Below are 15,407 nucleotides of genomic sequence, written 5' to 3'. Positions count from 1 at the left end.
GACTAGTTCAGAAGTAGTTGTTCGTACATTCGGAAGCAGCAGAGCTTAGTCCACCTACTCAAGGCAGGAAAATAACCGGGAGATCTTTCAGCTTATCGCCCCTTATGTATGCTAAACACGACGGGAAAATTGAAAGAGCTCGTAATAAACAACAGAGTATAGCAGCGAGAAGCAGGCGGAGAACTACCAGATATGCAGTTCGGTTTCTGAAAGGGTAGATCCACTGTAGAAACGGCCATGTAAGTTAAACAGCTGGCTGAAGAGGCGATCAGCGGGAAATGATAAAAAGGTGGATTGAAGAAGTACTGCTTGCTGATTGCTCTACACATAAATAATGCTTTTAGTACTGCAAGCTGACAGAAAATACTCCAGACCATCCAGAAGTTTAAAGTTCCAACAAATCTTCGCAGGAATATAAGCAACTATCTTTCCGACCTTGCATTGATCTACGGAACAGAGGACAGAGCAAAAAATTATATTATCTCCGGTGGCGTGCCACAAGGAACTTTTCTTGGAGCAATACTCTGGAACGCTATGTGTAACGGCGCCCTGCGCTTGAAACTAACAAAAGGTGCACAACTAATTGGTTTCACTGACGACTAACAACGGCAGCAAGCTATGCAATCCTTCGGGTACGCGATTGGCCTGCTTCTGGCCTAGAGCTGACACACCTGAAGACTGAAAAAGTCTTGATCAGTAGTAGGAAGTTTGCCTCAAGAGGCCAAAATCAGTGTTTGGGACAACGAAATAATCTCGAGGGAGACTCCAAAGTATTTAGGCATTTCTTTGCGGCAATGGGCTCACTTTTTAGGCGCATATTGAATTTCCATTCGGAAAGGCGGAAAAAGTTGCAGCAGGGCTGTCCAGACTAACGCTAAATGCCAGGTGTCCTAAGCAAGAACGCAGACTGCTGTATGTAAGTGTGGAGACAATCGTTTTATTGTATGGTACCCCAGTTTGGTGAAAAGCATTGAAGACGAAATCTTAATGCTCAGAAAGCTAGAACAATGTACCGACTTTGCGCTTTCAGAGTATTCTGCGCGTACGGAACAATGTTAGAGGAGGCTGCATTAGTAGAAGCAGGTCACTGCCCTATTGACATAGTGGGAAGGGAAATAGCTGCAACTACGGATAAGTGCGAGAACGAAAAGGTGAAGAGAATTATATGCAGCAGTCACAAGACCGCGGGGACCACACGACTAACGGATACTGGACTTATAGATTTATCCCGAGTATAAGAAAATGGCTTGACAGGATACGTGGAGAGGTAGATTTCCATCTGACCCAAACTATAACCGGACATGGCGATTTTAAAGCATATTTACACAGATTTAATCATGAAGACCTTCTGTATAGGAAAAGTAATCGAAGACGCTGACGCAGTTCGCAGCCCAAAGGGAAGACTTGAGCGTAAAGATGGGAAGGCCACTTAAGGTTGATAAACTTGTGGATATCAATAGAACATTAGTCCGTTGTTTTTCATATGGCATTCACTATACTAAGACAACTGCGTCAAGCGGAATAACTGCCCAAATCTTCAAATCTTCGCTCCCCCTCCGCGAAGTAATACCTAGCGGTTGCCTCACGGTTGGATGGAAGCGGAGCAGCGTTGGGTTTTTAGTACCGCGAGCCGAAAGGTAAGCCCACTTTCATGGGCTTTCAATGCTGTGTGCCACCTATAAAAAAAAACCTCATCTTGGGAGGTTTAAGATACTGTCTCATCGCGGCTAAAGTTGTTCTCGGAACCCACGCCACCACCTCATTGTTCGCTACTGTTCGCGTGTTGTATTCACACTTCAAGATCTTTGGACTACACCGTCCAGACTTGCCTACTAGATGCTTAGAGACCATTAGTGCCTTCTTAGCTCTGAATGTATGCACCTAGTCGCGCCAACATGAGTCTTATGGGGAATTTACATACGGCAGTTCTACAGGCACCTTTTAGTTGAATGAAATAGTGTCCTGGTACAAACGGCCTTTCAACTAATCGCTTTCAATGAAGTTAATCAGCTGCCAACTTTCGACTTATTACACAGAAGTTAGGATCTAGAATGAAACAAAGATACTAAACATCTGTTACCTACAAGCGAACTCAGCGAACTCAAAGTTATACGTGTTTCTCATTCCTGCAAAACTTTTTCGTCTACTTAAGGTGACGTTGTCCGCCTTAGAGGGGTTGATAATAAGATCTACTTTAGGGCAGTAGCCTTTCCTTTGGCAATGGCAACTTCAGCAATTCCTTTTTGTCCCCCTAAGCCATCCATCAGCTTAATCAATTACAAATCTTTCCAGCCAGTGAAATGTTATGTTATCTTATATTAAGATAAGTTCAGGAGATCGAAACGTATGTACATTTATAAAGATGATGGAACGATTAATAAATAAATGAAGAGGAGCGCCATTTCGGTAGCGTGGTCCAATTACACTCATTCTTTTTTATAGTAAACACTGAGCTAAATGTGAAAGTTCTAAGAGTCAATACGATTTTATTTTAGCAGTACCCACAGCCTAATTAAGTTGATAAATATTGCATTTGATTTTTTTGTTTAAACTGAACTAAGAAATAAATTACATTTTACAGCAGCCGCACATGACTTCCTTCCGCATTGGTCGACACTCTTGCAGGAGCCAGCATTTTTTGTTTAATTCTATCTATGTATGAAAAATTATGCTACATACATACATACACATTTTACCGCCAAAAAAAATTGACTTTGAGAAAAGTGCCACATGATGAATCACCCATTGAAAGAAATATGGGTTACTGATGTTGTGCAGGCCCTGCTGGTTTTTGGGCTGCAATGACAAGTGTGATGTCATTGTCTGTTTTATGTATCTATTTCACTGCTGCACTTCGCTTATATTTAGGCAAAAACTCAAAATTCATATGTAGTAGAAATGCAAGTGCAACACACACACAAATTCATATCTCACTACCAAACAGACACAAAGTGGTGAGTTTTTGCTCTGATCAGCATTCTGCTCTAATTTTGGCGGCACTGCAAGCAAAACTGAATTACAGTGAAAGCTCTCATAGACGGACGCTCTAATAAGCAGACATCTGCTATAAGCGCACAAATTCTTGGGAACAAGTAAATACATCCATATTCTAAGATGTTTTCTTTTCAAAAAAAAAAAAAAATTGTACTTTCATTGCCCTCTTCTTTCTGTTTGAGCGATGCAGGCAATGAAATTTATCGGTAGAAAAAAAACGCTATTAATTTGAATTTATTTTCCATTCATTCTGTTTTTATCTACTGGAGAATAAAATTTTTTTTTTAATTAGAAATCCGCATTTAAAATTTTTTAATTTGAACTTAAAAATTTGTTTTTAGAAATTCCTATTAGCGGACATCTCTTATACGCAGACAAAAAGTAAGTGGCCATCGGGTTCCGCTTATGGGAGCTTTCACTTTATTTACATATACTTTGAGGGCGGGTCAATCTTTTTTTTCGACATCGTTCCTAGCAGATTCGGATTCTACATGGAATTCTAAGAAAAAGTGCTTTAGACCATAGCTCAAAAATTAATTTCGAGCCTGCACAATTTTAGAGGAAGATATCTTTAATTGATGCTAAGTTAATATGCCGATTAATGCATATTTACTAAAGTGTTACGAATGTCATTTGTCAACCCCAAATATAAATTTGTATTAAAAAAAATAACATTCGTAACACTTTAGTAAATATTAATCTGCATATTGACTTAGCATCAATTAAAGATATCTTCTTTTTAAATTGCTCAGGCTCGAAATTTGCTTTGGAGCTAAGGTCTGGAGGAATTTTTTTCTTAGAATTTTATGACGAATCCGAATGCTAGGAACGATGTCGAAAAAATCAATCCATGCAAATTGACCCGCCCTAATATACATATATAATGTAATTGCAAAGCGACAGCCTAGAGTTGCAAATATTCATATGTATGTTATATATATACTCACAAGAATGTTCATTTTTGCTTTTTATTGTAATCGCATAAATACATAGATGTGAAATTTTGCTACCGAAAATGAACATCAAAGGAGACTAGGAAGCTTGACAAAAAAGAGCAAAAAAATAAAGCAGCTGAGCAAAGTGACAAGCCGCCACAACTAGCATGAGCTGCAAATTGAAGAGAAGTGGAGTAGAGCGGCGGTAGTCGAAAAATTCGATGCTGGCAAAACGCCAAATGCTGCAAGGGCAATGCGAAAGTTGCGCTTACAGCTGCTTTTACGAGTATTGTTACTGCTGTTGTTTTTGTTGTTTTTGCTGTGCTTGCAACGCTTTTACTACTACATATACGAATACAATGTAGCGAATGCTTTGAGTAAGATGCCGCTACAGTTGCAGTTGTTGTTGCTGCCGCTACTGCCTAGTTGCTAGGGTAAAGTAGTAGCCAGCATAGTTGTCGCAGTTTCAATGCAGTTAAGCTCGACTTTCTTTTGTCAAATTTTCGTAATTTTTTTCTCTTTCTACCATTTTTTTCTGGAGCTTAAAAGCTTGCACTGCCTGTGGCAAAATATGTGTAAATGCCTGCTTCAGAGGCAAGTGAAAACGTTTGCACGGTGCGGTGCTGCTGTGTATGAACAAGAAAATGGCATGCCATAGCATCACTTGGCGCTTAACTTACCCCACTTAAAGATTCTGATCTTCTTGGTTATGTATGTATGTCTGTATGTATGAATATTAGGGTGCGTCACCTAAAAAAGTTGCAGTTTTTCCTCGGGAATTATGAAACTTGTCATATTTTAAGACTTTTGCTAAAATATTTCAAAAAAATATTAAGATCTAAGTGAGCTAGACCGATTTAATATACCGGCAAAAATATCATTATTTTAATTCCGTTGTTAATATTTGTAAACATTTTTAGGTAGACCTTTCAAGCTGATAGAAGAGCTATCAGGCTATCGAATTTAAGAAACCCGTTAATTTCTTCATGATCCAATGATCAGGTCTAAACCAAATTAATATGGGACCACCTCTGAGGTACCACCTTTCCTTTGTTATAGAAATCGGAAAAAAACAAAATATTCCGAAGAATCGATAACCTCCTCCTTATTTTGAAGTCGGTCAGTAACTACTTTCATTTATAAAAAACTCGATTTTTCGAGATATTTTCAAATGGATGCAGCTCATGTAAATGTCAATATTTATCTGAACTATTTTTAAGGGAGGTCTTAAAATATAATAATTTATATAATTTCTATGGAAAATCAGTACCGGATTTTTGTCATGGAGAGTGATCCACCCTAATGTATTTACACACATAGACGCTAACACCACCAAGGGTTATTTAAAAGTGCAAGTTCATCTGTGTAGGACACCATTGACTTTTTGATACGGTTTTCAGTGTAAAATGTTAAGAAATGTAATTTTATGGTATATATGGATAGGCTTACCGTACAACCCCCGATGTCGTAGCTATAACCACGAAGGAAGCAGGGAAAGAGTACAGATGGTACGTAAAGACAAGAGGCTGCTTTCCTAACGTAAGCGATTCTTCGACATGTCCAAGTAGTTTGAAGACACTAACGAATTGTGACGGCAGACAATATCAGAAGTTCCACAGATAGCGGCACTAGTTGGGTCCTAGGCTAATGCTCAGGCAACGCTGCTGCCAACCTGGTCAGATTTGAGTTGTGCTCTGTTTTGAGGTCCGCCACGGAAAAACGAATTCCAATGAACCTCGTATGACGACGACAACAAACGTTTAAGATACTATGTGATTCGGTATGCACCTGGTATATGGGGAATTTGAATGTGGAAGATACCTCTGCCCGGCAGGTCAATATCTTCAGAAAAGCTAAGACTGACTTCCCCGCCTTTTAAGAAATACGTTAGGTGGGACAATGCAAGAAACATTTATGGTCTTGCGATGCTTACTATATCTACCATGTAAAGGATCGTAAATTCGGTGTTGGAGTGGGAGATTGGCTTCCTTGCTTTGACAGTACGTTCTTCACCATGGAAGATAAGCGCTCGGAAATTTGCTTCTGTACACTTAGCAGCGTTCATCTGGTCTTGATATCAAAATCGGTGTAGGTTATTTCAGCGACGGGGGGTGAGGTCAGCGAAGGGATATTTGGTCCGATTGTGGAAAAGTTCAGCCTCTACTGAGAAACGTCAAATAACGTCTGAAACAGATAATTTTTTCCGACGAAAGTAACATGTAAGTCTACAGCAATAACCTGCTCATTAAGGGCATTATTAAAGAAATCAATATTTGCAAGAGTACAACATTCACTTTCAAAAGTAGTGTTAATAGAATGCAATCTAAACTGCAACATTTCCTTACAGGGTAGTAAATAAACGAAAAATCTTAGGTAAGCAAAGTTTTTGTTAAGCATCGCGGCGCCTGTAAAATAGCGATTTCTTGCATGAATTGAGTATTTAGTATTTCCCAAATTGAAAATTGTTGCCAACATGTTTCCTTGCTGCTTGCTGTTTACTGCTTTCTGCCTTAATGGCAACTGTATGTAACTTTCTTAATAGAATATCGAAATAGGCCGTGTAGCTGAAAGGAATAAAAGCTGGTAATATGCCAAGGAAGCGGCGTTGTTGGTGGGGGGAAGTATGGCTGTGTCAGGAGGCACATTAGGCCAATGGAAAGGTGTGAATGTTGCACAAACTTTTGCAGCATCTTATTTTCTTGGTGTATTTTTTTGTTTGCTTTCAATGCTGACAGAAGGAATTGCTGGCTGCTGCTTCTGCCAGAGGCTGCACTTGGCTTATGAATTAAATAAACTTGTTAAAATTTCTGATTTGTATCGAATTACATTGCAATGCATTCAAGTAGAGAAAGCAATCGGTAGTTCCAACTTTGGACTTCTGCTTATGAAGGTATACTTAGTTATATTCATATACTTATGCAGTTGCGCTTGTGTAGGAAGCTATTATTAAATTTCTGTTATTAATGCTAAAAATATGAATTTTGCTGAAATATGGTATACAGTTCTGAAATTTAATTGTACTCAATTTAGTTTACATATCAACCTAAAACTTTATTGATAAAAACCTATGGATTTGTTTTTATTTTTCGTTTCTTAGGATGCAGTTTAGCTCGCCTCTACAGAGTGTGCACTAAATAACGCTAAATACCAATTGGCTTGAGCGTTCGTTCTCCATGCCAGACCAGGAAATAGTAACTATTATACTATAGCGCAGTAGTCGGATATCCATTATAGGGGATAGAAGTTGGACAAGAAGGGCATATCGCGTCGACAGTGCTTCTCTAATCTTTCCAGTTAGCAGCGCTAATTGAAAGAAAATAATAGTATATCCCTAGGCCAATTTCATCGGAGCTACACAATTGGCAAAGATTTTGACAATGATGACTGGTTATAGCTGAATAGTTGTGCTGTTTATAGATATTGGCAAGGAAACTGAGATGCTACTACTCAGTGAACTGTAGCAGTTAGCAGGAGTTAAGTCCCCAAGAAAAATAAACAAAGGAGTTAAAGTTCCATGATCCCTTGAAAGGAGGGCTAAAGGTCTCATACATAAACATGACAGTTCTTGGAATACGATTTGAGGAGAACAACGCCATAACCTTCATTAGCCCAATCGGGAGAGCAAGGAGACTGTTGCTAATGTAATACCGGGAACTAAACCCACAAGTTGCCAGGGAAGGGCGATGAGAAGTGCTAGGCCCCTATGAAAAACTTCAAAGTGATGAAGCCTAGAAAGATACCCGTGGGATTCCTTAGCGTCTTCCAAGTAATTATTTAAATAAATAAATGAAAAATTGACTGCGATTTATGGCTGCAATCGCCGTATCAAATGGCCGTATTTGTGTGTAATTGTTGTCGCAAGCTGTTCAATTTGAGTTGTGTTTGGTAAGGTAAGGGCGTATGGTTTTTCGAAGACAAATACGAACAAGAATACGAACAAGAAAAAGATCACGTATACGAGGACGATTACGAAGACTAACACGATTACGAACACCAAGATGAACATGCGGACGGAGTTAGAAGGCAAATACGAAGCCCAAAACGAAGACGAATACGAACACTAACACAAACTTGACGACGAATACGAATACAAACACTTACGAAGATAACCACGACGATGAAGGCGAAGATGAAAACGAAGAAAAATACGAAAACGAACACAAAGACTAGTACGAAGACGAAAACAAATAAAAAACTATGCCCAATGGGAGTAGGAATGAATATGAATGAAAAGACGAATACTAATACGGAGAGAAATACGAAAACGAAGGCGAAGAAGATGTGTATATACCAATACAAAGACAAAATCGATTATGAAAGCGAGTATTACGAAGATGAAGAAAGTGGTTTCACTTGAGTAGTGTGACCAGGCGGACTAATTTCTCGGGTGAACAGGTTTGTCAGGTTTGTTCGTTGCAAGCAAGGCATGTTGAACAGATAGCTATTGATACTGATTGGATTTTTTAATTATTTCTTCTCTAAAGCGCAAAAAGTCGCAACAATTTTTAAATTTTTTAATAAAATTTCTTTTTTCACAAGACTCACTTTGATAAAAAAAAGCAGAAAATTTTATCTTAGACACAAGAAGCAACAAAAAAAAATATACACAAACGTTGTTTTTTCTCTAATGCTACTACCTGTTTCTTATGCCTTGGTCGCACATAAGTTACTCGACGTGCTAAGTTTAAAAACATCTTCGGGATATTTATAAAACAAACCATAAAAAAACGTCGAATATCGACAGAAACTGTAACTCCTAAATAATTTAAGCAAATTACTTGAAAAGCGCCCAAAATATTTTAAAACCTTTGCTGTCAGTGGCATCCTACTTCAGTTCAAGGATAAAAAGATTGAACTCGTCCTGATGGTTTTTTGGTAAACTATAAGTTTACACATGCAAGTAAGTAAGCTTTTAATTTTTCATAAGTTTTCAAAACGAATACTTTCTTTTAGTGCAACCTGAGAACGAAAGGAAGATAAAACACCCACGTCAATCAAATAAACTAGCAGCAACACCGGCATATAGCCATTAAATGTTCAAATACATACTTATTTTTTCCACTATTCTTTTTGTTGTACTTTAATTAAACGATACTGGGTCACGTGCGCGCCGCTCACTAAATGCTCCATATACATACATGCATGAGTGAGTCGCATTTAACTCACCAGCTCTGGTACTTGGCAAAAAGGAGGAGCTCAGTTACTAAAGTTTCTGAAATGTATACCTTACACCCCCACTTATAATGCAAAAATACACACATATATATGTTAGATATTGTATATATGTATTACTGCATATATATATAGTGTTGCAACTGTAACTTAATTGCTATGTAAACCTAAACAAGCACGAAGGCAGTGAGTGCAGATAAATAAGTAAACTTCTGAGTAACTGGCTGTCCATAGAGAAGTTAAAAATGTTGGAATGACACGCATAGTAAATACATACATACATACATACATATGTACACAAAAAGGTTGCGACGCAGAGCGAAAAATATTTGGTAGACGGCTGGTGCATCGTTGCACGTCCTTTGAGTAGCAACTGCATAAACTTACTTAAGTATTTGCAATGACATTCAAAAAGTATGCCAGCACACATGGGACATTTTTAAGCGGCATACGTGATGCATATTTGCTCGTATTTATTGGAGGCAGTTTTAAAATGAAGCGCGAGATGTGAAATAGTTCTTGAAAATTATTAGTTAGGTTATGAGTATTTAAAAAAAAAAAACATTATTCCTCTTTTTATGTATTTGCGCTGTAACCGCCTAAGCGATTTTGGCCGAGAAAGCTTGTAGTGCCTTATATGCATGCAAAAAACCATTGGATTGTATTTTTGCATGCGGTAAACTTAAACATATATTTAACCGTTACGATATTACGATATTAAACAATACGATACTTAGGAGACCGTTGTGAATACCTCAAATAAATACATATATAGTTGTAATAAGGCAGTAATGAATTAAAAGGGAATTTTCCTTGAGCTCAATCTACCGAAAAACTCAAAACTAAAAAATATTTTTCAAACAACTTTCAACAGCTCTGTAAAAATACCGAAATTTCGAGGCTCAATAAAATCCACATTAATTTACTGCTATTAATATTCATTTTTAGTGCAACCTGAGAACGAGCATTTTTTATAATTTGTAATATTTTTTATGTACTTGTATTACCTCACGCACACAAATAAATAGTTTAAAATGTTTGCTTTTTCAACCAGCCCCACTGCACCAATTGCTGCACCGTTCCAACAAAATTGGCAACGAGCCTTGCGGCCAGCAATTTACCACATATTATATAATTTGTTTCCTTCCTTACTGGTGCCAAGCACACGCAGTCATATCGTCTACATTTTTTATTAAGTATCTAAACTTTGCACTTTTAATCTTTCACTTTAACCTGGAACTTATGCTGGTTCGTTGTAAAAGCTTTTCATCGGAGTGTGGTTTTGATAACAAAAATGTGCGTTATATCTATTTATAAAGCCATATAAATATATACTTACATAGATGTACCTATATGTATATGTGCAAGAAATATGCAGGTAGCGCTTGAGTGACGAATTGGCAGGAAGTGCAGACACATTTAAGTGTAGAAGAAGACAAGCTATTGTGAAAAGCTTTCTAACAAGTATGCAAAAGCGAACTTATGTCCACACACACACTCATGCATATGGATGTGCATTAGACAGTACCAGAAAAAAATTTCACCGTACACCCCTAAAGCATTTTGCAAGGGAATTTCGGAAAAAGAAAAAAATTCGAACGTAGAGGTCGCATTTTTCATTATTCGCGATATATTCGGAATTTCCAGTCTGATCTTAAAGTATGATATATCGATCTTCTTGTCTCGAGTTTATTGCCCAACAGTACTCCGTTTTAGTGCTTACTCACCAGACCTCAGTTGCTATCACCCTAATGCACCACACTAATGCCAGTAAATTAAAGCTCGACAAAAGTCATTAAAATTTTTCTAAGGAAGTATTTCGATTCGAAGGCAATTAAAATTTTTTTTTGCCGAATTTGGGGTCCACTTTGTGTTTTTTTGCCATATCTTCGCGCATTCACAGTCGGATCTTAAAGTGTGATATACCGATGATTTGTTAAAAAAAAAAATAACAAATGTTTGCTCCAAAGTGCATTGATCTCGAAAACCCTGTTCTGGTACTTGCCCACCTTATCTTAGTTTTTATCACCCTAACATTCCTCCCTAATGTTAGAATGACGTACCGTTAATAAGGAAGTTTGTTGATTAATATTGCCGGATCCCTTGTCGTGTTTTAAACTGATGGTTATGGAGAGACTGGTTGTCCACATCAGAGTGTTGGTTGGTGACGGACTCTCAACTACACCGTGAAATTTCTGGGCATAGTCTTTGATAAAAAATTAAGCTGGTTAGTTGTAGAGAAGAAATCGGCCAAAAATGGTATTTGACTACGAAACTAGTACACTGAATACACACCGACGTGGTGAGACCCATATTTCTCTAGGGGCAGTGGAGGAGTGGGCCGTATTAGGGAAGATATTAAACACTACGAAATTGCAAAAAGTCAAGATAACCGCTCTGATTTGCATTAGTAGTGCTCTCCGCACAACACCCATATATATGTTTTATGAATAGATAATACGCTGCCAATGCAGCCCTAAGACTAAAAGAGCTTAGAAACTGGAAAGCGGCTCGATATGTTCACACTAAAATTCTTATCAACCAGCAATTACCGAGCACATCGGACTACTGTGTACTCACTTTTACTAAAGTTAATAGCATAGCTATACCAAGCAGCGAGTAGTGGATCGAAGGAGTTGCGGGATCTAAAGATGCCATAAGATCAGATCAGTTTGCTTTGCACTTGGTACCTATACCAGACAGTGGCATTACCAGGAACTGATAAGGCAGACGACCTTGCAAGAGGGGATATTACCATTCCATTTTCAACAGCCTGGTGGAGGATGGGTACCACTAGCACTAGGTGCCACTAGCTTCCTGCAAGCTCTTAAAAAGGGAGCATTTCCTTGAAAAAGGGGGTACCAGATGGGAGCGCACTTCAACCTGAAATATGGTATATACGGAGAAATTCTCACTATCAATAGAGGAGATATGTCACTGGCCATTGATCTGCTCACAGGACATATCCTGAGAGGAAGACATTCAGAGCTTTCAGCCAGAATCAATCAGACACTTACTCCGCTATTGCGTTTCACTATGCAGGAAAATACAGAAATTCGTAGGTAGAATATTTAAGTGATCGAAGCCAACGGCTAAGTTGTGAATACGGAGCTGCTAAGGTTCGTAGACTTCATGAATTGGTATAGGGAGTAGGGGTTTGGAATCTATGCATGTGGTATCCCAATGGGCCCCTGACCGGAGCTAAGTGTGCTGGCAGGCCTTGTCGAATGTAAGTAGTTGTCACCAAAACATGTAAAATAGTGACATCCGCCTGATTTTTTTTTCGAAATTACCTTGCAAAAATACTTTAGATTCAGGGGTGTACGACTTTTTCTTTCTGCTACGGGCTAATGTGCATATATACATATGTATATGTAGATATGTGCATTTGCCCACTGCATACTATTAAGCAATCAGCCATCTGCATGTCATGCACACTTTTTCGTGGCAACCAACTTTGCACATTTGACAGCGTGTGAACTCAAATTGATTTGGAATTGAATTCGAGGGGAAAACTCACTTACACAATGACACGGGTATGCAAATGTTTGCGAGCGTACAAATATACATTCATACACGCACACACACATACTGGCTTAAGTTGAGTCGCTGTGGGGAAAATCTCTACTTTTGAACTGGTGCGCTTCTAGTACATTTAGACCCAGTACTGGTTCGCGATAAATCTCTTTTGCATGCAAACAACTGGCGAATTTAATATGGCGATGTCCTAGCTAGTGTCAATTGCCCCCCGCTGCATCCCTTTTTCGATAGTTCCGAACTAGTCCTAAATTCTATAGTTTCGAGCCACTTCTAAAACCGACAGACGAAAGAAAAAGGTGTCATGACTGGTCAATCTTTTCGGTTCTTCCGTGTGCGATTTTAAATTATTTTCAAAGAATTGCAATTTGAAATTAAATTTGTTTTGAATGATTGTAAGAAATGTACGTTTACATACCGTTGGCTGTAGCTGACTTTGCAGAGGTGCTCGCTGTTATTGGTTAGATTCCGGAGGGCCCCTGCAGGGTAACCGTGGACTAGTGAATCGAATTTCTAGTTCCGTACTAGATCTTTTTCGCCAAAAACAAACTAGTCCGATAGTAACAAGATCCCCACCTACTACTATCGGGCTGGCGATAAAGATCTAGTACGGAACTAGAAATTCGATTCACTAGTCCGCGGTTACCCTGCAGGGATTGTACAAACTAGCTGTCTGCGCATTGTTGCAACATATCGATTTCATTCATTTGCATTGACACATTTTTCCTTGCCGTTCATCAACACTTGGCAGCTTCCTGCCCTGCAGTGACAGCCACCCATACATACATACATTACTCGCTAGGAATGCGCTTATAGCGCAAATACCTAAACTTACAATAAAAAAAACCGGTATTTCAATGCGGAAATACAAAAGTGCAAATGCCGATTGACGCTTCGTTCGTTTCGCTTGCTTTGGATGATTTATATATTCGCCTTTGTGTATGTAGATGCTATCGCTGTCGCTGTCGCTATTCGATGTAGCTGCTGCTGCTGCTGCTGACAGCTGGAAATTCGGTTTGCGACGTAGTGAAGCGTGTGTAACAGCTGGTGGGGTCGTAATTTGCAAATGCATATACACATGTAATTGCAGCTACATACAGTTGTCCACAAAATAATAGCAGTGCGATATTTTGACGACTTTTGCATATTTTTCTTTTTGTCTATGTAATGTTTATTGTTTTTTTTTTTTATAAAAGTCTAGCAGGCTATACAACACACACCATATAAATCCACATTTAAAATTTTGTAAGAAACTATAAACATTCCTCAAATTTTCCCCGAAAATTTTAAACTTTTTATTCTGAATTAAAAAAAAATGGTATGCACTTTTAAAGTCCATAAAATTTAAATACTATAAAGGTAAAAAATCGCAGTGATTTTTGACCTTTTTTTAGATAAAGGTGTTTCGCATTTTTTTCCATAAAAGTATATTTTTTATTTGGAAGACACTGCCTGCAGAAATATATTATAAATGAACGGGATTTTTTACTACAAAACTGCATACCGAAATTTCTAAAAATTCTGATTAAAAAGTTTGAAATTTTGGTGAAATTTTGTAGAATTTTTATGATTTTCGTACAAAATTTTTAATTGTAATTTTATATGGTGCTGGTTGTATAAACAGCTAGACTTTTATAAAAAAAAAAATAAACATTACAAAAGCAAAAGAAATAGCAAAAACTGGTAAAAAATAGCGCACTCCTATTATTTTGTGAATAACTGTACGTACACAAAAACGTGTTTAAATTGCATCGGCGTTGCATTATAGCAAGCAATCATGGTGACATTGTATCAATTACAGATTTATTTTTTTAGTAGTCACACTGTAGGTGTGAAGGCCACAATTACGCGGAATTTGTGTGCGCATAACATTGCATACTTTTAGGCGATTAAACATTGGACAACAAATATTTGCAATTCGTTCAGCTGGAAAGCAGATTTAAATCCGATTCGAACAAATAAACATTAGATTAGCGAATGAGTGTATGCCTCCATTAAATATGCAAAAAACATTCGCTTGTAGAGAGCTGGAAATGTTTAGGAAATATATTTTGTGCTTCAATGTTAAATAAATAAGAATTAAACAGAATTGTCCGAAATTGAAATGGCACGTCTTGTGCCCTTAACAGTATTTAGCATTTTCTCTAAAAAGATTAAATATATAAATATGTATAAATATTATATGTAAATCAAAATGTCTACTTCACCCTTCAAATGAGGCACGTGAAAGCAGTTGTTGTTGCTGTTCGCGCAACAATTTTCGCTCAGCGATTTTCTTTTGCTCTTCCTTTTGTTCGCGTTGCTCCTGCTGGTGATGTTGTTGTTGCTGCTGCTTTTTGCGATGTTGACGATCCTCGCCGAGGCCATAAAGGCCAGCAACGGCTGCCATTACGTAGCAGCAGCGGCCAACAAACGGCCAGTTGAGGTGATTTTTTACCAAATAAGTAAAAGAGTGGTATTACACTTGTTTTGTTTTATAATAAATCAGTAGTATTGTTGAAATTTTCTTAAAGCCACTATTGTTGATTTGGTACATGTTGTAACTTGAATAATATGTATTTAATTGTGGTTTTTAATAAAAATGTTTACACTTTAGTGTTCAATAAATAAAAAAAGTTGAATGAAAACACTCTACATACATAGTAATGCATGCAATTCGTTATGTCACGTAATTTTGTAACTTTGTGTAGATGCACATTTTAAATGCGTTTTTTTTATCACTTATCTCATTTTTTTTAATTTGAATTTTCTTAGCTTACTATCCACATT

The 15,407-nt window shown here is 37.7% G+C and overlaps 1 protein-coding gene across 1 annotated transcript in view; it reads right to left on the bottom strand.

The window, feature by feature from the left end:
- The window catches only part of LOC118733752 (potassium voltage-gated channel protein Shaker), a 224,938-nt gene extending 209,853 nt beyond the window's left edge, over positions 1–15,085 (bottom strand). Inside the window, exon 1 of the mRNA XM_036463286.1 lies at positions 14,846–15,085. Coding sequence (XP_036319179.1) covers positions 14,846–15,027 — 182 coding nt within the window. The 5' untranslated portion in view covers positions 15,028–15,085. The remainder of the gene's footprint in view (positions 1–14,845) is intronic.
- Between the last annotated feature and the right edge of the window lie 322 nt (positions 15,086–15,407).

Source organism: Rhagoletis pomonella, unplaced genomic scaffold (assembly GCF_013731165.1).
Source record: "Rhagoletis pomonella isolate Grant_MI unplaced genomic scaffold, Rhpom_1.0 Rhpom_scaffold_00002, whole genome shotgun sequence".
NCBI lineage: Eukaryota > Metazoa > Arthropoda > Insecta > Diptera > Tephritidae > Rhagoletis > Rhagoletis pomonella.
Note: the sequence above shows the minus strand (reverse complement) of the source record. Positions and strands in the feature narration are given on the sequence as shown.